The sequence below is a fragment of the Ziziphus jujuba genome, chromosome 1, assembly GCF_031755915.1.
Source record: "Ziziphus jujuba cultivar Dongzao chromosome 1, ASM3175591v1".
NCBI lineage: Eukaryota > Viridiplantae > Streptophyta > Magnoliopsida > Rosales > Rhamnaceae > Ziziphus > Ziziphus jujuba.
In genome coordinates, this window is record NC_083379.1 from 4053883 (window position 1) to 4073097 (window position 19215).

A 19215-nucleotide genomic window follows, 5' to 3' on the forward strand; every position below is an offset into this window, starting at 1 on the left:
AGCAAGCTTATGGACTCCCGAGGCTTTTGCGGAAGCTCCATAATTTGATGCACAAGGCATAGCGTAATTTGTACACAAAAAATGTTGAAACAGTGTCGTTTTAAAATAACTATCAGTATTCTTTTCACATCTTGAATGGAAAAGAAACAGGGCACATCATGTTCATGTCATAAAATTCATACATAGATCCTGGAAAGTAACTTTATTTGGTTTAATTAATGATTGTTTAATTTGTCCCCAAATTGACTTGGGCCACAAATCGTTGAAAAAATATTGAAGCATGATGATGTTTAACTAAGGTGTGAACCAATAGACTTCCGATACAAACAACAATACAATTTCTCAATTTTGGTTGGGAAGTCTCTTGAATAATAACCTACCATTCTAATCCTATATATTTGGAGCTTCACATTGAAACGAGAAATGAATAAATAACTAAAAAGTACTTAAAAATCAAACATAATAGATACCATAAACATGTCAGCTTGGAGCAAACAATTTCATTTTAAACAAAAGATAGAAACAACTTGACCAATGTCTGCCAATTGTTGTCAACAATTGCATCATGGACCAAATTGTGTCAAAAGTCGGAAAATAGGCCACCCTTCTTCAACAGGGACCAACTGTTCTTGTCATAGCTATGTTAAAAACACTGCCAAGTTACTTCAAGCGATGAATAATTACAACTTCTCTTACCTCAAAATGTTAAAAAAGTTTACAAATGACAGCAAACAATCTGAGCAACTACAGGCGATACCAAGGCATCGCCTTCCCCACGATCTCAGGTGCCAAGAATACATTTCCATTACATCATAATAATTGACAGTGCACTTGAATTCCCTGCAAAATAATTGTCATAAGCAGACTAAGTCAACAATATGTGGGTGATAGATGGATTAACAGAAAACATCTCTGTGAAACATAACTAATGTTCAAGTGATGTGAATCATCCGTATAGACCCTGAAACCAGATTATGATTAACTTCGTAGAGAACGCACAAGGAGAACTTCATGGTGCTCAAGAACCTAACATTCAGGCTTGATGCTCAAAATGCACAGAAACAAATATCATTAATTATTTAAAAGTATATATGGATTTACACTTACTGCCACAGATCCTCCCCAAAATGCATTGATCATCCTCATTATCCTTGCAAACAATACTCCATCCTATCTCCACACCAATCAAAAGCCAATTCCTATTATAGACAGAAACTCCAAACTTGCAAATTAGATGGTCGTACCAGTCAAGCTCGTAGACAATAAGTGTCATGTCTTGTATAATTAATCCACTAACTATTAACATGTGGTTTATATTACACACAAGGATGATGCATGCTACAATGCAATATCATATCCCTAAAACAAAAGAGATTTGCATACTTTGGTACAATTGCTTCCAACCGCCTTGGCCATTAAAGGAGGTTTTGAATGAAACTGCCCTCCAACATTGGGAAATAAAGAAGCTCCAGCATTCAAGGGAGATGTTGCTGGTGTAGAGTTGCATTCTTTATCTGGAACACGTTTTTCTTCAGTCAATGAGAAACCAAAAAGCCTACAGCTACTTTTACACGAGACAACCACATCTTGAGTGCTCCTATGTGTTGTTTGAGCAACATGAGGATTTGATATTCCTTGTTGAATATGATCAGTTAATGAATGCAGAGACTTTCTTCCTCCATGATCTTCACCACTGAAAATACGGTTACAAAATGAAGATGTGTGCTTGCCGCTATTTGATTCCGGCATGTACAAACTTCGTTTAATATTTCTTTGATCCTCCTGATTATGACCATTATACATTGAATTGAAGTTTGACACTGGATTCATTGCATGCTGAAACATTAACACAGAAGAAGGTGAAGATACTTGTACAGACTGGGCTGATGGGCGGACATGTGCATTATTGCTCTGCATCAGGGTGGACCATCCATTTCTAGAGTTTGGCACCTGAACACCATCATAGATACCTAGACCACCATATTGATTAGCCTCATTAGTAGTTGGGACTCTTCCACACGGTGAACTTGAATGTATTTCTTGACCTTGCAAGACCTTATGGAATCGGAATGATTCACCAAAGCCTATGCCTTTAGGGGTAATGTTGTCAGAAATCATATGTGGGTTTCTGACAATATTCCCTATTGCAGCAATCCCAGAACTGTTAGAACCGGGATATCCCCTCCTTGTTTCAGATGGATGCAGATTTTGCGTACCAATGCCATCAAAAGGAGTATCAAAACCCATAATTTCTTGACCTTGCAAGACCTTCTGGAACCTCAATGATTCCCCAAAGTCTGATGCTCCAATTCCATCTGTTAATGAACATATATACAAAGTCAAAACGCTGCAAAGAAGAAAAAAGTAGTTATGGCAAAATCTTTTTTTCAACACAGCACATACTAGGAACTGGAAATTCTGGCTTTGCCGAAGACAATCCTATCCTGGTTCTCTTCAAACCAGGTGCCATAAAGCTAGCCGAACTAGGAGCAGAACCGGAGGGCTCAATTTCCCACGGAGAAACCCTGCCATGCCTATTTGTGTCAACATCATCCCATCTTACCTGCAAAAATTGCAAGAAAAATGTTAATTACAATTCCTAACGTCATAAATATCGGTGAAATGAGGATTGCTGTGGCTACAACAAGACAGAAATTGGTTGTGAAGTAGCACATGGAGGTTTACTGTTGAACTCAATTACTACAGCACTAGGAAATTTTCTCAACCATTACCTAGTCACAAAAATCAACTGTGGCAACAACAAACAATTTATGATTATGGAATAGCTCTCCACGGTACGATACAGGGCAAGGGGAGCTGCATAAAGGTCAGAACTTAATCCTGTTCCTAATACAGAAAATGGCTACTTAGAGAACGATAAACATCCTGTATTATTAAATTACCCACCAATAGCCTTTTCTTTTTTCTGTAATGAAGAGGAACACTTTCAGGAAACTTTGAAGAGAAAATAGAATGATAGACCAAGAACATGGATTTCAGTATCACATACTAATATGAAAATCACAATTGTCATCACTGAAGAGATGAACCCAGAGGGCCACACAACACAGGCTAAATGCTTGCATCAGAATTTGACACATGAACATTGTTTTCCACAAACAAGTATTTAGATAAATATAATTTTGTAGGTTATATATGGGGAATTGGCATGGACATTAATGATTTATTAATTATAATATAATGAAAGCCAGATGCAGGACATATAATTAGCTAAAGCATGCAAATATTTAAATGCTCAAGCACGTAGCATTAAAGTTCCTAAAGGCCTGGCCTAACATATTTGGTTAACCAAAAAGTTTAATTTGAAAAACTAGCTCAATGGCAAGTACATACAACTAGACATCTCCACTTCGAACCAGGCCATCTTACAGGATCCATATCGCCGATGCCAGTTACTAGTCCTGTGTATCTGCGAGAAAGAGAAATTAATCAAGATGCATATCATATTTATTTTAAGTACCTGCATTTTAAGCAAAGCCAAACCTTCGTTCTGCTGCATCTTCCGTTTCAAAACGCATTTTGAACCTCATTCCAACAGAAAAGGATCGATCAAGGCTTTTCAAAAATTTGCGCAAAGGGACAATGAAGTCCGAGGAGCTTGCCCTACAAATCAACATGGACGATTTTCATAGCAATTTGAAATGGATTAAATGGATCCTTAGAATTGTAGCATAATCATCACAAAATAATATCATGGCGAAGTTAATCTAGTGAATATAATAGGAACAAGCAGAAAGCGTTCTGGAGAAAACTGATTGACAAAGAACCTAACTTTTAACAGGATCAATGGTAGTGTTGATTAAAGTTAATCAATACTTAATGGAATAGTTCTTTTTCTTTTCTTCAGGAATCATTATGACAATAATACTATTTTAGCGGTAACTCTTAGATCCTGGTAGCAAGAACCTAACAAATAAACGAGTTTGTAATATAGCCCTTAGGACTTGAGAGTTTAGCATAGAAATAGGCAGGAGTAATCATCACGGCAGAATGTAAGACCAAGCACAGAGAAGTTAGAGCTTCATTTCAATCAAAAAGTAGTGATGGTTGTAAGATGAGATGATGATGGAATTACAGTATTAAAATGAATTGATGTAAGATGAACAGATTTGAAGTCTCTAGTAGGTGACAGCATTATTTACAGTGACATAAGAGAATATGCATGAATAGGAGCAAGGGGACAATATATGATAGATGGAAAATGTTGGGAGACACATGTTGAACACATCAGAAGGACAATGATGGTTGTATAGAGCTAATGTCTCAAGTAAAGGCATGAAGTTGTTAACTTACGAAATGCACCTATTGTAACCAGTCAGCCAACATCCTTGATTTTCAATTTTTACGAATCACAACTTTCTATGAGCATATTCTCAGTAGAAAATAATCTAACGCATGTTTAAGCAACAAGCAAATCCTGATAAAGACAAACAAAAAAGAAGAGAGAATGAGTCTACAGCAGCAGCTACTCCACCCAGTTCAAAGCCCAAAAACCGTATTAAGCAAGCTTGGTTAATCGGCTGTAGCAGAATATGTTTGGGGCAAGCAGCCGATTCAAACATTAAGTACTATTAAGATTGGCTATTCATTTCCACACAATGTTAAGGGGAAGGAATAAAAAATAAAAAAAAAGCATGCAAGAAAAAGACAAAAAAAAAAAAAAAAAAAAATTCAATGACCTACCTTGACATTCTACACCACGAAAATAGAAGGCTAACGGTTCTACAAGTTAACATTAAAACAACAATATGGGATAATGAGTGGAGCAGGATGATACCTTGGATTGTAGTAGATACTGAAAGAACTTCTTGAAGAGATAGCATTAACCACATCTGTGAGAGAGCTATAATTTAACTGCTGGCTGTACAGGGTCGGAAATGTAGAACAATCTTTCACTTGGGCAGCCCTCCGAATTCCTAGCCTCAGTTCTCCATCGTCACCCCTATTAATCATTACATGAGAATCATGAAAAACACATGTAACAGCTTGTTCGGGAAAAGGATTCAATACCTAAGAAAGAGTACGGCATCCCCAGAAACTAGCTTCTTCTTGTTCACAAATGCACTCCATCCTGTGGTAAGCAAATGCCTTCGTGGCTGCCCTGTTCAAACCAGAAAGCCAAATGAACTCTATATGTCAAATCGGGAAAACAATCCATTAAAAAATTTCATTCACTCCTCTTGTTTTTTCATTTTACTTTTTTTTATTTTTTTTATTTGATGGAACAATTCGCTCTATTTAATGATGAGTTACAATGATACTAAAAATATAAGGCATTAATATTGGTAATCTACCATACTAGGTACATACCCCTGTAGATATGTCGGAACCTCCATTCCAGGCCATGCAGATCCTTTGCCACCAGCTCTTGAGACGGTCTTTGTTGTTTATAATCCTACAGTAACAATCTACGTTATAAATATGGATTTTTCTCAATTATGACACAACATTTTTTTTTTTGGCATTAATTAAGTATTAAAATGATTGGAAGCGTACAAAACTTGTAAAAAGAAATGCACCATTTTATTACCAGGGATGGGAAGCAGTCTTCAGCAGCACGACGAGGGACAGAGAAACCTCCATGAGTGCTGGTATCAGAAGCTGTAAGGGTCTTGCAAAACATGTGAGGTGTAGTCGACTTAGCTGCTGCTTCAATATCCTCCTCTTCACCATCTTCATCGACGTCTCTATCCCGCAGTTTTTGTTCAATTTGCTAACGATGCAAGCAAAAACCAAATTCAGCCAGCCCTTAGGTGCTAATAGATTGAACTAGTTTAAACATGACATTATCTGCCTAAGGGAGTTAGATCCCAAATATAAAAAAGTTAAGCATTTTTAAGCTCTCCAAAATGTTTTAATTTTGCTGCATTTTTTTTTTCCAAAGCGACCAAAATGAAACTGAATCAGAACAAAAACTCACCTCGGTTTCAGGAACCAGCGAGACCTGCGCGTAAACCTCGTCGGTGCCCTCCTCCGCCTATCCCACGGAAAAGAAGAAAAAAAGCACACATCTTTAGTCAAATTCAGAAGAAAACGAAGCAAGCAAAAATGGAAGAAGGAAAACTTTCTTTTTTCCATCCCAATTTCCCGGAAGAGCAAAAACAACCCAGATATCTAAAACAGAAAAGAAAATCATATAATTGAACAAGAAGCGAAAAACCCCACAAGGAAAAAAGGGCAGGTTATATGAGCTTACATGGAGTTTGACATCAACAACACGACAGAAGAGGTGAGGTGGGAGTTCATAGGCAGCAGCCGGGAAATCAGAAACTTGTTCCAAGTGGCCCTGAGGCAAATAAACCACCACACTGCCTTTCCTGGGCAACGAAATCAGAGGACCAGCACAGGCATGCCACAGCTCCAAGCACACCGACGAAGATGCAAAACCAGAAGCACCAGCAGGAGTGGAAGCCGAACCAGAAGCACTTAAAATAGAAACAGAGGAGGAAGAGGCGGAAGAACCAGAGGAGGGAGTTTCGTCATCCTCGGTGGTGTTGAGATCGATGAGACCCGCCATGGAAATCCAAAAGCCCTAGATAAGGACAATGGTAGTACTAGTACCCAATTCAAACACGCTCAGCTTCTTCTGCTTATATATATATATAGAAACAAAGAAAGAAATGAAAGAAGAAGACGAAGTAGAAGCGCTTATTGCGGAGGACTACTCAAAGTGAATAATAAATAAAAGAAAAAAGAACAGTTTTGAGGCAACAGTTAAACAGAACACACACCAAGTAAGAAAGAGAGTGTAGAGAGAGAAAGCGAAGGGTTTTCATGCCTGCATTTTGAGAGTAGGAGGGCCAGCTGATGAGGTTAAGTGCACCTTTGGCATTTCCTAAAAGAAGCTCCGCCTAACACTCTCAAAGCCCCAAAAAAAAAGAAAATAAAAAAGAAAAGCTTGCTTCTTTTCTTTCTTCTCTCTGCTAAAATTTCTCTTTTTTCCTCTTTTCTCTCTCTCTTTCTCTCTCTCTCTCTCTGAAAGGGCTTTTGGGAGGTATCAAATCAAGCTTTTCATGTGGGTATAAAAATATTATAAAAATTGAATTTTTAGTGTTTTTTTTTTATTTCTTTTTGTTATTTTATTTTTTTGGGGGGTGTTTTTCTTTTTTGGCTTCTGAGCTGCAGCGGAGCAGTGCTGCATCTGCTGCTGATGCTGCTCACTGCAATACTGCAACTGGCTAGGTGTGATGTGTAGCAGAAAGAAAAGAGAGAGAAACCAAGATGAGAGAGAAACTGTATGTTTATTTAGAGATCGAGAGAGAGAGTGTGTGAGGTTTGTTAGTTAAATTCCAATATTATATCACAGAAGAGAGAGAAACACAAAAAGACAGAGAGTGAGAGAGAGAGAGAGAGAGACGAGCTTTTTCTGTACGGCCCCCTGTATTTCCGGGCGGATGTCTATTCTGTCCCCTTCTACTCCACCAAATCTCACTACTATCCCTCTTGCTTAACTCCTAATCTCCCTCTAAAATATCTTTTTTAACCTTAAGAGAGGGAATATTATAAATTTTTATTTCTATCTGCCTTTTTCTTTTTTGCTTTTTTTTCTATGCTTTCTTTCTTTCATTTTTTTCCTGAGAAACAATCATGATGGGGAGCTTTTTTTCGGTTAGTCGCTTTTATTTCTTTATAAAAAGGATTCCATTCTACGTAGTTTCCCTATTTTTGGATTTTAATTTTCGGTTTTTTTATATTTTTGAATAGATAAAATATAAATGAATTTCCAGACTGTGGATTTCTTTTTTCTCTCTTTTTTTTTTTGGGTTTATCTCAAATAAATTTATTATTTATTATTGAGAGAGTACATGATTTTTTTTTTATTTTTTTTTTTTTTTGTGAATAGAGAGAGTACATGATTCGACACGAGCAAAGTAGGGGGACACAATATTTATATCCATCATATATTTTATCAATATGGTCAACCCTCTATTATTTTGTCTATTCACTGAGACATGATGGATCGAAATCTTTTACCTTTTGTTTAAAATAAATTTAATTTAATTTTTGTTTTTCTAGAACAAGTGAATAAAAAATAAATATAGTTTTTTTTTTTTTTACATCATAATTTTTTCTCTGCTTGTTTAGATTAATCATGTAATTTAATATTATTATAAAATACAGAATATAGTTTAAATATTAAAATTGTTAAAAGACCTAATAATATTATTACATCAACCAAATGTACTATCTATATATATTACATTTTCTCAATTTTCCATGTTCATATATATTTACCCAAACCCAAATTGAGGAGGTAATGAAAAGTGACCAACTTTAAAGGAGGCATAATTTTAGGATTTTTCATATATCGTGGGACAACTTTTTTTTTTTTTTTTTTTTTTTTGCTTAAACTCAAATGCAACTTCCAATCAATTTCAGCCGCTATAGACGCCCATATATGGTGGGCTCTATCACCGACTTAATTGCCAAATTTACAAACCATTTGTCTAAATTGTAAGTCACATATAATGTTTGCAGCATTATTCTCTTCTCCATCATAACACCATTTACTTTGTTTGCCCAAGTTTTTTGACTTTGCCACATATAGTTTTATTATTGCTAATAATTAGTTGTATACTTGGGGGAAAAAATAAAACGAAACAATTATGTTTGTTATTATGCCTAACCAATTGGGAAATTGATAAACGATGAGAAGTCAAAATTGGTTTTCATAATGTCGTAGAAAAATGTGTTTGTTCTCCTTTTGTTGTTGGTATAAACCTCAATTTATGTGTTACCTACAAGTCTAATCAAATTAAGTAATCTTGTTACAAAGTTTTTTAAAATATTAAATTTTCAACTTTTTTCCTATAGGAAATATAAAATTGTAAATAAAAATAGATAGTTATATATAAATATATACTTTTTGGTATAAAAATTTATGTATTTTATATAAATGATGTAAATATATATTGAGCTTTGAAAATGGTAGTCAGAGCCACTCACTTAATTGCATGAAATGGATTAAAATCTCATTCACAGTGTCCAAGTCACATAAATAAGGTTGGTTCAAAACTGATATGTTAAATGACTGAACTAGATTCACAACCAGTTGCCCTGCCCTGGCAAACTCGACATTATAGAGTCTACTGCCAGAAAATATGGGTTGAAGAAATTAATTTTACTTTTTTTATATATTTTATTTGGATATTTGATCCTTTTTTTTTTTTTGGGGTGAATATTTGGATATTTGATCCTTACTCCTTAGCATTCTAGAACCACTTTATTTTTCAATTGCACATATGCTTGAAAAAAGTCAAAGTAAAATGTTTACAATCTTTAGAAAGAATAAAAACCTTTACCCCAAAAAAAAACATATATAAATATATGTTTTTTTTTTTTTGAAAAATATATAAATATATGTTGAACGTAAAACATGGTTAGGGGTTCGGGTCAAAAACATTCTTATGTTTGTGTTTTCAATCTCAGCCACCTTCTGCACATAAACCTAGCTAAGCTAGTTTATATATTACCAAAAAAAGCTAAGCTAGTTTATATATTTTTATCTCCCAATGCTCCAATTGTTTGGCCTCTGTGTTCATTTAAAAACTATATAATATAAAATAATTCTTCTTGTGACAACATTAATTGTATACATTCTAGCTTTAGCTCTTTTTAATATTTTTCAGAAAAATATACAACCTAATTGAGTCATTATGATATTGTTTTATATTAAGTGAACTCATAGGAGATCTCAAAAATCATGCACCTTAATGTGTATAAAATACTATAAATTCAACTTGAAGACTTATCATCCATGCATGTGAGTGCAAGACAACAAAAGACATTGGATGTTCAAATTACCAACTTTCCTAATTAATATAAAAGCCGACCAAAATAAATTTTGCTATGCCAATTCTATTATAAGCAGGTCAATAAAATTCTATATTGATATTGAAAATACAATATATAATTTTTTAGCCACTCAATTATTGGTAGCATCATATAAAAATAAAATAAAAAATAAAAAAGAAACAGTGTAATTAAAGAAAAAGTATCAGGGATGTCAGAGCATTAAATCACAACGTATATAAATACACTGATGGGATCCATAAATATGGGAAACTCAGAATGGAAATGTGGCTACGGAGACAGAAAAAATGCAGAAATGAAAGAAGCAAACTTAAAAAGGCTAAAATAAAAATTTAGGAAAATTACAGATTGGGTTAAAAACTCTAAATAATCCCTAGGGGGAAGGGTAATATGGTCAATTCAGGGGTAGTGTGTGGACAAATGTGTCACAGTAATGAAAAGGAGGCAGGAGTTGAACAGAGCCATCAATTGCAAAGAACCCAAGCACAGGGCTAAAGACCCCTCTCTCTCTCTCTCTCTCTCTCTCTCTCTAGCCTCTTGCCTTTAAACATCCCCAAAAATTTTTATAGGTTTTCGTAGGAAGGAAAGCAGTAGGACTAGATCTTTAACCCGGACAAAACGGGTTACAACTCAATACCCCAGTGGCCATCACTCGCTCTGTTTTTATATATATTTTTTATTTTTTATTTTTATCTTTCTTCTTCTTAATATTCTTTGTACTCCAATCCCTCCAACACCCCCACGCGAAATTGAAGCGCGTTTAAATTGGGTATTATCTCCGCCCTCTTTTTTCGTACTTACCTTTTTTATGTTCAAATTTTATGGTACAAATTCTATGACACAAGCTTATTGTTGTTTTAATTACTTTTACAATCATACTAGCTTGATCAAGTTTGTTTTTTAAATTTTATTGTTTTTTATAATTTTAATTTATATTAATTTATCAAATAATAATAATTTATTACATCATTTGATATTTAATATTTAATAAATAAATTTGATAGTTTAAATTCTAGTTTTATTTATTGTGAATTTAAAAACAATCTATAAATTACAAACTGAGAATAATAACCATTACCAATTAGTTTAAAGCATTTTAGATTGTGTTATTATAATATTATTATCAAATTATTCATCCCTATAATATTTATAAATAGTCCATTACGATTTGCAAAAGAAAAAGAATGATGGTAATACTGTATTATAGAAGATTGATTTCGGAAAGCAAAAACCATATTCTCACATTATTACTTGATGTAATGAGTTTAAAAAAAAAGCTATAGGTACCCTTAATGACGTAGAAAAAATTTGTAGGTATCCTTGATGACATTCACAAGTTATTCAATATGTCACAAAATAAGATGAAAGATCGAAAGCAGATTTTAATTTATGATGTAATAAGTATATGAAAAAATAATAATAATATAGTCAGTTACGTTTATTTTTTCTGTTAGAGTTTTAAGACAAGTTTATTTAAACTTAAACAGCTGGAAGTATTTTACTTCGTATAGGATATTAAAAGGCATATATTTAAAAAAAAAAAAAACAATTTGAAAGATAGTAATGATTAATTTCATTTAGTCGGTAAAACAGTTTATTGAATTTTTCCAAAAAAAAAAAAGTAAAATTTTAATTTGAAAAAGGCGTGGCTGCACCTACCTTTGCAGGAGCGTGGGATGCCATCATAATTTTAATTTCCTTTTTGCCTTCACTTTACCCTTTAGCGTCAGTCCCACCAACCGCACTAACTTATCAATATATATATATATATATTTTTTTTTTTTTCCTCTCTTTTGCTTTCCGTTCTAATTATTATCATCCAGTCTCTCTTTTTTTCTTTTTTTATCTGGTCGCCCACCCTCTTCTGATTAGTAGGACAGATAACATTTATTATAAGATATTAAAGACTAAACTTATTTTATTAATAATAAATGGGTAAAATAAAAAAATAAAATAAACAAATAAAAAAGGCTAAAATGGCCCTCATTGATTAAAGTTGCTCGAATTTAAGAAAAGTACTCACGCTTAAAGATGGTTACCTTTACTATCAAAATTGGAAGTGCCCCATATCTCTTTCCCTTCCGTTTCTTTGAAGATTATTATATTGTGTTTATTAATTTATTAATTTATTTATTTTATTGTATGTTTGCTGCCATTGAACACTGCTTCCTAAAACACATTTTCCGCTTTAGAAGGTGAAATTCTATGTCGGTAAGTTTCCCAGTTGGGGAAGCATGAACATTGGCTTTACTATTTTCCATTTTACTATACCTGCATCTGCATGTGCAAATTTGGGTTTTTCTTAGCTCTTGCTATTTTCTGCTCACCTATACTATTCTCTTTTCATGGCTGTCATCTGGCTTTAGTTGAATAAATTTATAGAAAGAAAAAATGATATAAAATAAATAATTTTTTTTCCATTAGTCCGTTGGATTTACTTTAAATCATTTTCATTGATTATAATATACTAAAATTTTCAAGTATCCTTTATATGGTATCTCTCTGCCTCAACTTTATTATATTGGAAATTAAAGTTTTCATTTTTGTCTTTTTCCCCACCCTTCTTCTTCTGAGTTTTATTTTTATTGTTTATTTATTTATTTGTTGTTAATAGTTTATTTTTACATTCTCTCATAGCCATGTAAAAATCCATTTACAAGTCATAAATTAATTAAATAATATAAAAATATCAAATAAATAATCTAAATGAGAACCACACAAAAATCTATGACATTATCATACCTGCTACTGGTTTATCAAATTTTTTTATTATGTTATAATAATTTTTAAACAAATATTGTTTGTAATTATTGGTAAATAATAATCAATAATTTTTATATGTAAAATAATGATTTAATTAATTATCATTAAATAGTTTATTTTTAAAATTATAATATAAAAAATAATTCAATTAAATTTGATAAATTAACATCACCATCAATAATAATAAACAGTAAAATTCATAATTTGTATGTTAAAAAAGAAAAATATATCTTCAACCAATAACTTTATAATATAAATATAAAAGGTTTACCGTTAAACCAATCTCATTTAACATTACTTTATCAATATATTGGAGATGACATATTAACAGTTTGATTTCCTATAATATGGTAGGTAAATAAATAAAATGCTTGCAATGTTAACCACATAAACTCTCTTGCCACCCACGTATGTCATAACAATTAACAATATTGAATATGGGTAATATATTCGCATCATATCAAAACAATTGATGTTATATTCAAAATCAAATCATTAAGGAATTAAATTATTATCTTAATTTGACAATTATTTATTAGCTGAAATTCGACTAATATTAAAAACAATTGTGTTAATTTTCAAAAAAAAAAAAAAAGAAAAGAAAAAGTGCTAAAACCAATCATGAGTGTTTTTTGTTGTCGTCGTCGTTGTTTTTGTATGCTACGAGTGTTTTTTTGCATGAAAGTGGATAATCTATTCTCTCACTATTTTTTTTTTATTAAAAAAAATAAAAGAATGCTGATAAAGTAATCTATTAAACATAATTTAAAGTGAAGCCTTTCAAGCATCACGAGCTCTGAATGAAATGATTGCATTATCGCACGTGCATCTTTGGTTTAAAACATGGATAAAGCGGATAATGCAAATGATATCATTTTGTTTGTGTTAATCATGGTTAATTATAATTTTTACCTTATCCAATCTTTTAATAAAATGTCTTTTTGACAAATTCCTTAGTGTCGGTCCCTTTGTTGCAAACGATGAAAATTATAAATATCGATCTTTACCATGCACCCACAACGGAGTAAAAAAAATTAAAATAAAAAGTGAAAACAGCCATCCACATGAAAGTTAAAAAAAGAATATTTATTCCTCTAGAAATGGCAATGGAACTACCTTAAAGTTGTCTTCGGCTCCAAAAGAAGCATGATCAAACTAAAGTACTTATACTTTGTCCAAATTTACCCAAAAGAAGAACGGCCATGTGGCCTACAAAACAGAAGCATCTTTCATATTTGTTGGCCCAAGTACACTTTCTTGCATATAAATTATACAAAGTTGAAGAGTCAAAATTACCAAGGGCTACAAATCGAATAGTATCCCCCAAATTAAACCTCCCAAAAATTAAGATAGAATAATAATTACCCTGATAGCTAAAAAGAAAGAGAGAGAAATAATGAATATGTTGACCATAATTTTTTTTTTTTTAATTTGCTTGGCAATCCTGATTAATTGCAAATTTTATTTGAGGATTGGATTGAAAAAAAAAAAAAAAGGGATGTGAAATTGTATGGGGGTTTCCTATATGTAAAATCTAACAAACTATATGGATAAAGGGTACGTATATAACTTGTCCGAATAGGGACAAAATCTATTTGCTTTTCATATGAGAAGGGGAAAAGTACTGCTTAATTGCTCCATGATTGAAGCATATTTATTTCATGCTTACTACAATCAATATATATGCTAACATCACAGCCCAAAGAGGATAGGTACAATCCATGTCCTAGCCAAGGTGCATGCCCTTGCAGATTAAGCTAAGGGAAATTATAATTGATCAATTATTATGGTTTGTGTTTGCGCATGTGCACGTTTTAAGCAAAAAATAAAAATAAAAAGTGTGCACGTAATTCAAATAAATTTGTCAAAATGCGTACAAAAAAGAAAATAATAATTAAAACAGTTACCAGTTTTGTTATCTTGTTATAGTACTATTTATATATTCTTCTTTGCGGGAATTTAGTTAACATGGATATATTTGAATCAAGGATGTTGATAACACTACAATATTATATTATTTGCTTAAATATTGTAAAATATTTTAAATAATTAATAAAAAAAAGTAACGTAGAAAAACATTCACAACTGTTTCCAAATCAATTCCAGTTGACCAACAAAACAATAAATTTTGATTACCAAAAATTATTATTCAACAAAACAATAATTTTGCTCTTGGACTATCTAAAACAATGATAGCTGATAAATTAGTCTAAAATAATCCAGTCTCACAGTCATCCAAAAATATATATATATGTATATATATATTTATATTTGTTCCTGATCCATTATCATTTGGTCCTAGTATGCTGATTTTTTTGTTTTTTTGGTTGAAGCAAGGTTATAATAGTTTATTTTGGTATAGCTTTTTGGGTATTAAAAAAAAAAAAAATCCAATATAAATACTGTTATATAAGGGTGGATAGAGGCCAAGGGCGAAGACAGAGGGTGACAAAATAGTTTTAATCCGACCACGACAATTACCCTACGATCCACTTACCACGAGTCCCCGACTGAATCACCACCTCAACCCCATGCCCCATCCCCTCCCCAATCCAAACCCCTTAATTCTTTTATTTCTTCAGCTTGTTCATTCCTTTTCCCCTTCTGATATCGCGTGCTCACCACGTGCTCTAAGCAGTCCATCCAACGGTCGACAGCTCACGTTTCAGTTGGCCACCCGTGTGGTAGTGGCGTGGTTTACAAATGCGAGGGGTGAGTGTGATAAGGGGGGACGAAAAAGGAGGTGGCTTTTGCAGACAGAGAGAGAGAGAGAGAGAGCCCTCGACTTTTACGCGGGTGCTGCTGCCTGCCTCTGCCCTTTTTCTCTCAGCCTTTCATCGTACTTTAGTCATGTCAATCATCTTACACGCGGCCCAATGCGATTTTTTTGTACGTACGCCCTTTGCTCTGTCCACCTCCTAGCTGTACACGTGTACATGATCACGTCCCGATCAACGGCATTCCTGCGCTAATACTATATGATGACCGAGTAAGAGCTTAGACCAAAGACCAAAAACTCCAAGGGTGTTTTTTCATATCATGGGCCTGTCCTCGATACCTTCACTGCTCTCTGATGGGTGATTCCCATATCCCAAGATTGTTGAGGGACACGTGGCAAGAGATGTGTGGTGAGTAGACCCACTTTAAGACTTGCCAAAAGGAACTAGACCGGTCCTTCTCCCACCAGAGGCTGTCGACTACTTATAAGGTTTCACATCGACAATGATCGTACGGCCCAGGAACGGCCAAAACTGAATTAAAAAAGTCACACACTGACTCACTACCCTATACTATCACACACCCCCACCTACCCCACTCTTATTTATTTGTATGCTACACTACACTGTAATTTACTTAAAGATCATAGTGTGTCTTGCTGCTTCTTCTTCTTTGTTTTTCAATTTTTGACTCCACATCTTTTCTTTTTTGTTCCTGCATTGATTGGATCCATCTTCTAACACAAAGTCACAAACAATAAAAGCAAAAATATCTTTGGGTTGCTTTTTGCTGGCTATTAACTTTTTACAACTTTTTACAGCTTATGTCTTATATGTGCCCTGTAATTATATATTTTTGGACCTTTTTATAATATTTTAGCCACTCTCCACATGTATTCACCAAAAAAAAGAAAAAAAAAAAAAAAGCACCCTCCACATGTGTATTACTATTGCCCCCTTTTTATTTTATTTTTGTTTTTTATTTATTTATTTATTTATTTATTTTTTAATGAAATACTATCGCCCCCTTCGAGGTGAGGCTTGAGACTTTATTATAAAATTAGAGAGTAAAATAAATGTCTACAAGCGTCAACCGAAAAGAAAATATATACAAAAAGAAGCAAAGAAAATAAATGGAAGAAAAAGAATTCCGAAGAATTATATTTCAGCTGGGTCGTCACCCCTCAGCCCAATTAACTTAGGAAATATGTTTCATCTTGCCTTTGTAAAAAAATTTGGTAGTTGTTGGTTCCGAGTTGGGTTAAAATAGACATTCTTTTCTATTAACTCATCTTTGCAATTTACAAACTCAACCTATGTCTATTTTGAAGTGTTCATCAGTTGGGTTTAACCGGTTTGTTAAACCAATAGAAAGTGCATTTTTGACACTTCGATTCGAATGCCCCGTAGGGTACAAACCAAGTCTATGTTTGTATATATAAATGGACAATGATTTGTTTTTAAAGGGTTAGAAGTTTAAAGAATTTGCAAGACGATCATAGGAAATCGGGGGGAAAAAAAAAAAAAAAAGACTTTAACCATTAGGATTAATCTTTATAACAACAAAATATACAATATTTTGTATCAATATACGTACGAAATATTTTATTGGGTACATATTATCTGGGCAAACTTGATGATCAAAATACCCAAGATTAATCCGGCTTCTTCGAATCATGGTAATGCAAGATCACAACCATAATGACAGAGGAAATAAACAAGGGTATGGGTCCAAAAAACCAAAGCAGCAGATTAAGAGCAAAATACAAAGCTCTAAGCCCCAGTGACCAAAATTCCCCTCCCCTTATAACTTCTTCCTCCACCTTTTTCACTTGCACCATATCTCCTGGTGTGCTGATTAGGTAGTTTGCATGTACAAAATGCCTAGCCGAATGGATAAAGCATGAAAAGGCAATGAGGAAGCAAGTCAAAAGCCCTATATACTTGATGGAAATGATAGATTGGCTTGTGTTTCCATATATGATGTCGCTTGGAAAAAAGTTACTGGTAGAGTTTGCAATCCAAGCTCCAATTAGAGAACAAAATGATAAAGAAATTGTTGACAAGTAAATAGCTGCACTTGTGCTTGAGGCAATAACATTCAGAGCTGTATCAACTTGCTTTTTATTATCAGCCTACAAAATATTAATGCAATTGCGAAGTAAAATTGGCCCCAAATTCAGCTGTGGTTAATTTTAAGAAGAATTAACTAGGAGGAAGTAGTTGAATATTGTAAATATTACCTGCATGATTTTGTCAACCCAAACTTTCTTGTCCTGGTTCTCATAACCCATCACTGTGGTGAGAGGGTGATGAAGATACCTGTAGAGCAGGAAGAGATGGTAAGCAAACATTATCAGAAGCCCAATTGGGACCAATACCAAATCCAAGTACTCCTTTTCCAAAGCCATGGCCATCTTTCTTCCAATTCTGATTAATAATGACAAAGCAGAAGTTTGAATCCTTTGGTTTTTATTATTTATTTATTTCCGTGTTTGTAGTTTTCAAAAAGGAAGAGTAATTGTTGGCGATTTTCTTTTGTCTAAGGTACTCTTGGCTTTTCCTTTTGATTGGGATGTACGTAATGACAACTTGCATTACTTTTATTTATTTTTTTATTATTTTTTTTATTAATTTCCAACTTAACTATCTTGACTCTAGAGTGTGATTAACAACTTAGAGAAAATTCTTTAATTAATTATTATTACTATATATATATATATATATATTTAATGAAGTGCTTACTTTGCCAGAGAGCAAGATTATAAATGGAGATTACCAAGTATTATGTATATGACAATTGTGAAGTTCTAAGTACTTCTTTATGAAGCTTTGGTGATTTCGTAATTACGCGTGCGAAGTATATATTACTGGTGCATAAATAATGTGTTTTAGCTTCTAAGGATGTGTCTAGTTCTTTGCAAAAAAAAAAAAAAAAAAAAAAAAAAAGAAAAAAAGGAGACAAGGGAAATAATTTTCTATAAATGCAATTTTCCGCAAGCATTCTAACTATGCTTATAGGCGCTGGTGGTTTGGAAATTATGGAGAAACTGGAAAATAAATAATTTCTTTTAAAAAAATAGGGAAAAGAGAATAAATAAAAATGAGAAGAAGAGGAAAGCGAAAACAAGATACATTTTTGTTGCTTGAAAGTCCAGCTACGTTGGGCTATGGAGCTGGTAAAGTCTTGCGCATTTCCTGACACATAAACACATAGCATAACCTATAATATTAATTATTATGATACGCCATTATTACTATATTCTTAATGAAGATTAATAATGACAAATTATGTGTTATAAGTAAAATTAATAATAATACATATTTTCTTAATGGTCCTGCTGCCACATTTGCACTTCTGTTCTCCTAAAAGGGGGAAAAAGCTGGAATGTCATCCAAAATTGATCAGAAATCATAACGCTTTTGGTGCAGGCATTTAATCCAGCTCTATAATTTTCTTTCATCCGACAAATGGTTCTATATAGGGGTGGACATGGATTGGATTAGTTCAGTTTTGGACTGAAATATAATCCAATCCATACATATCAGTTTTTCTAATTTACAATCAAAACCAAACTATTAAACCATTAAATTCATACCAAACCAAACCATTTATGATCGGTTTGGTTTGGATTGGTTGATCGGTTTAAAACTTACTAATTTATAAATATATAATACAAATACAAAATTTTCCAAATTTAAAATATAAATAATAAATTATAATTATCCAAACATAAAATACAATTAGAATAATATAACATAGTCTACAATGGAAAATAAAGAAGAAAATGTAGCAAATGATACACATCATGCACTTTTTAAATAGCAAACATTAATGTCATCATCTCACTCCTATAAAATCAAATTAAAATTGTTAGAACAAATAATGTAAAATAATACA

At 32.9% G+C, this 19215-nt stretch overlaps 2 protein-coding genes across 3 annotated transcripts; both read right to left on the bottom strand.

Annotated features, from left to right (window-relative positions):
• Positions 1-446: 446 nt before the first annotated feature.
• Positions 447-7387, bottom strand: LOC107412017 (auxin response factor 3). 2 transcript variants are annotated; one of them, XM_016019717.4, is made up of 13 exons: positions 6800-7387; positions 6218-6607; positions 5942-5998; positions 5552-5734; positions 5332-5416; positions 5032-5122; positions 4799-4963; positions 3505-3624; positions 3355-3430; positions 2404-2563; positions 1384-2315; positions 1108-1199; positions 447-840 (listed from the first exon to the last, which is right to left on the bottom strand). In XM_016019717.4, the coding sequence occupies exons 2-12, from the start codon at positions 6536-6538 to the stop codon at positions 1146-1148; spliced, it is 2244 nt and encodes a 747-aa protein (XP_015875203.3). In that variant the 5' UTR covers positions 6539-6607; positions 6800-7387; the 3' UTR covers positions 447-840; positions 1108-1145. The 2 variants fall into 2 exon arrangements, with proteins under 2 accessions (XP_015875203.3, XP_015875211.3); XM_016019725.4 differs by having other exon boundaries at positions 6753-7387.
• Positions 7388-16847: 9460 nt separating this feature from the next.
• On the bottom strand, positions 16848-17796 carry LOC107411921 (uncharacterized). Its single transcript, XM_016019601.4, has 2 exons — positions 17558-17796; positions 16848-17449 (listed from the first exon to the last, which is right to left on the bottom strand). Exons 1-2 carry the CDS (start codon positions 17729-17731, stop codon positions 16970-16972), a joined length of 654 nt encoding a protein of 217 aa, XP_015875087.1. The 5' UTR covers positions 17732-17796; the 3' UTR covers positions 16848-16969.
• Positions 17797-19215: the final 1419 nt, after the last annotated feature.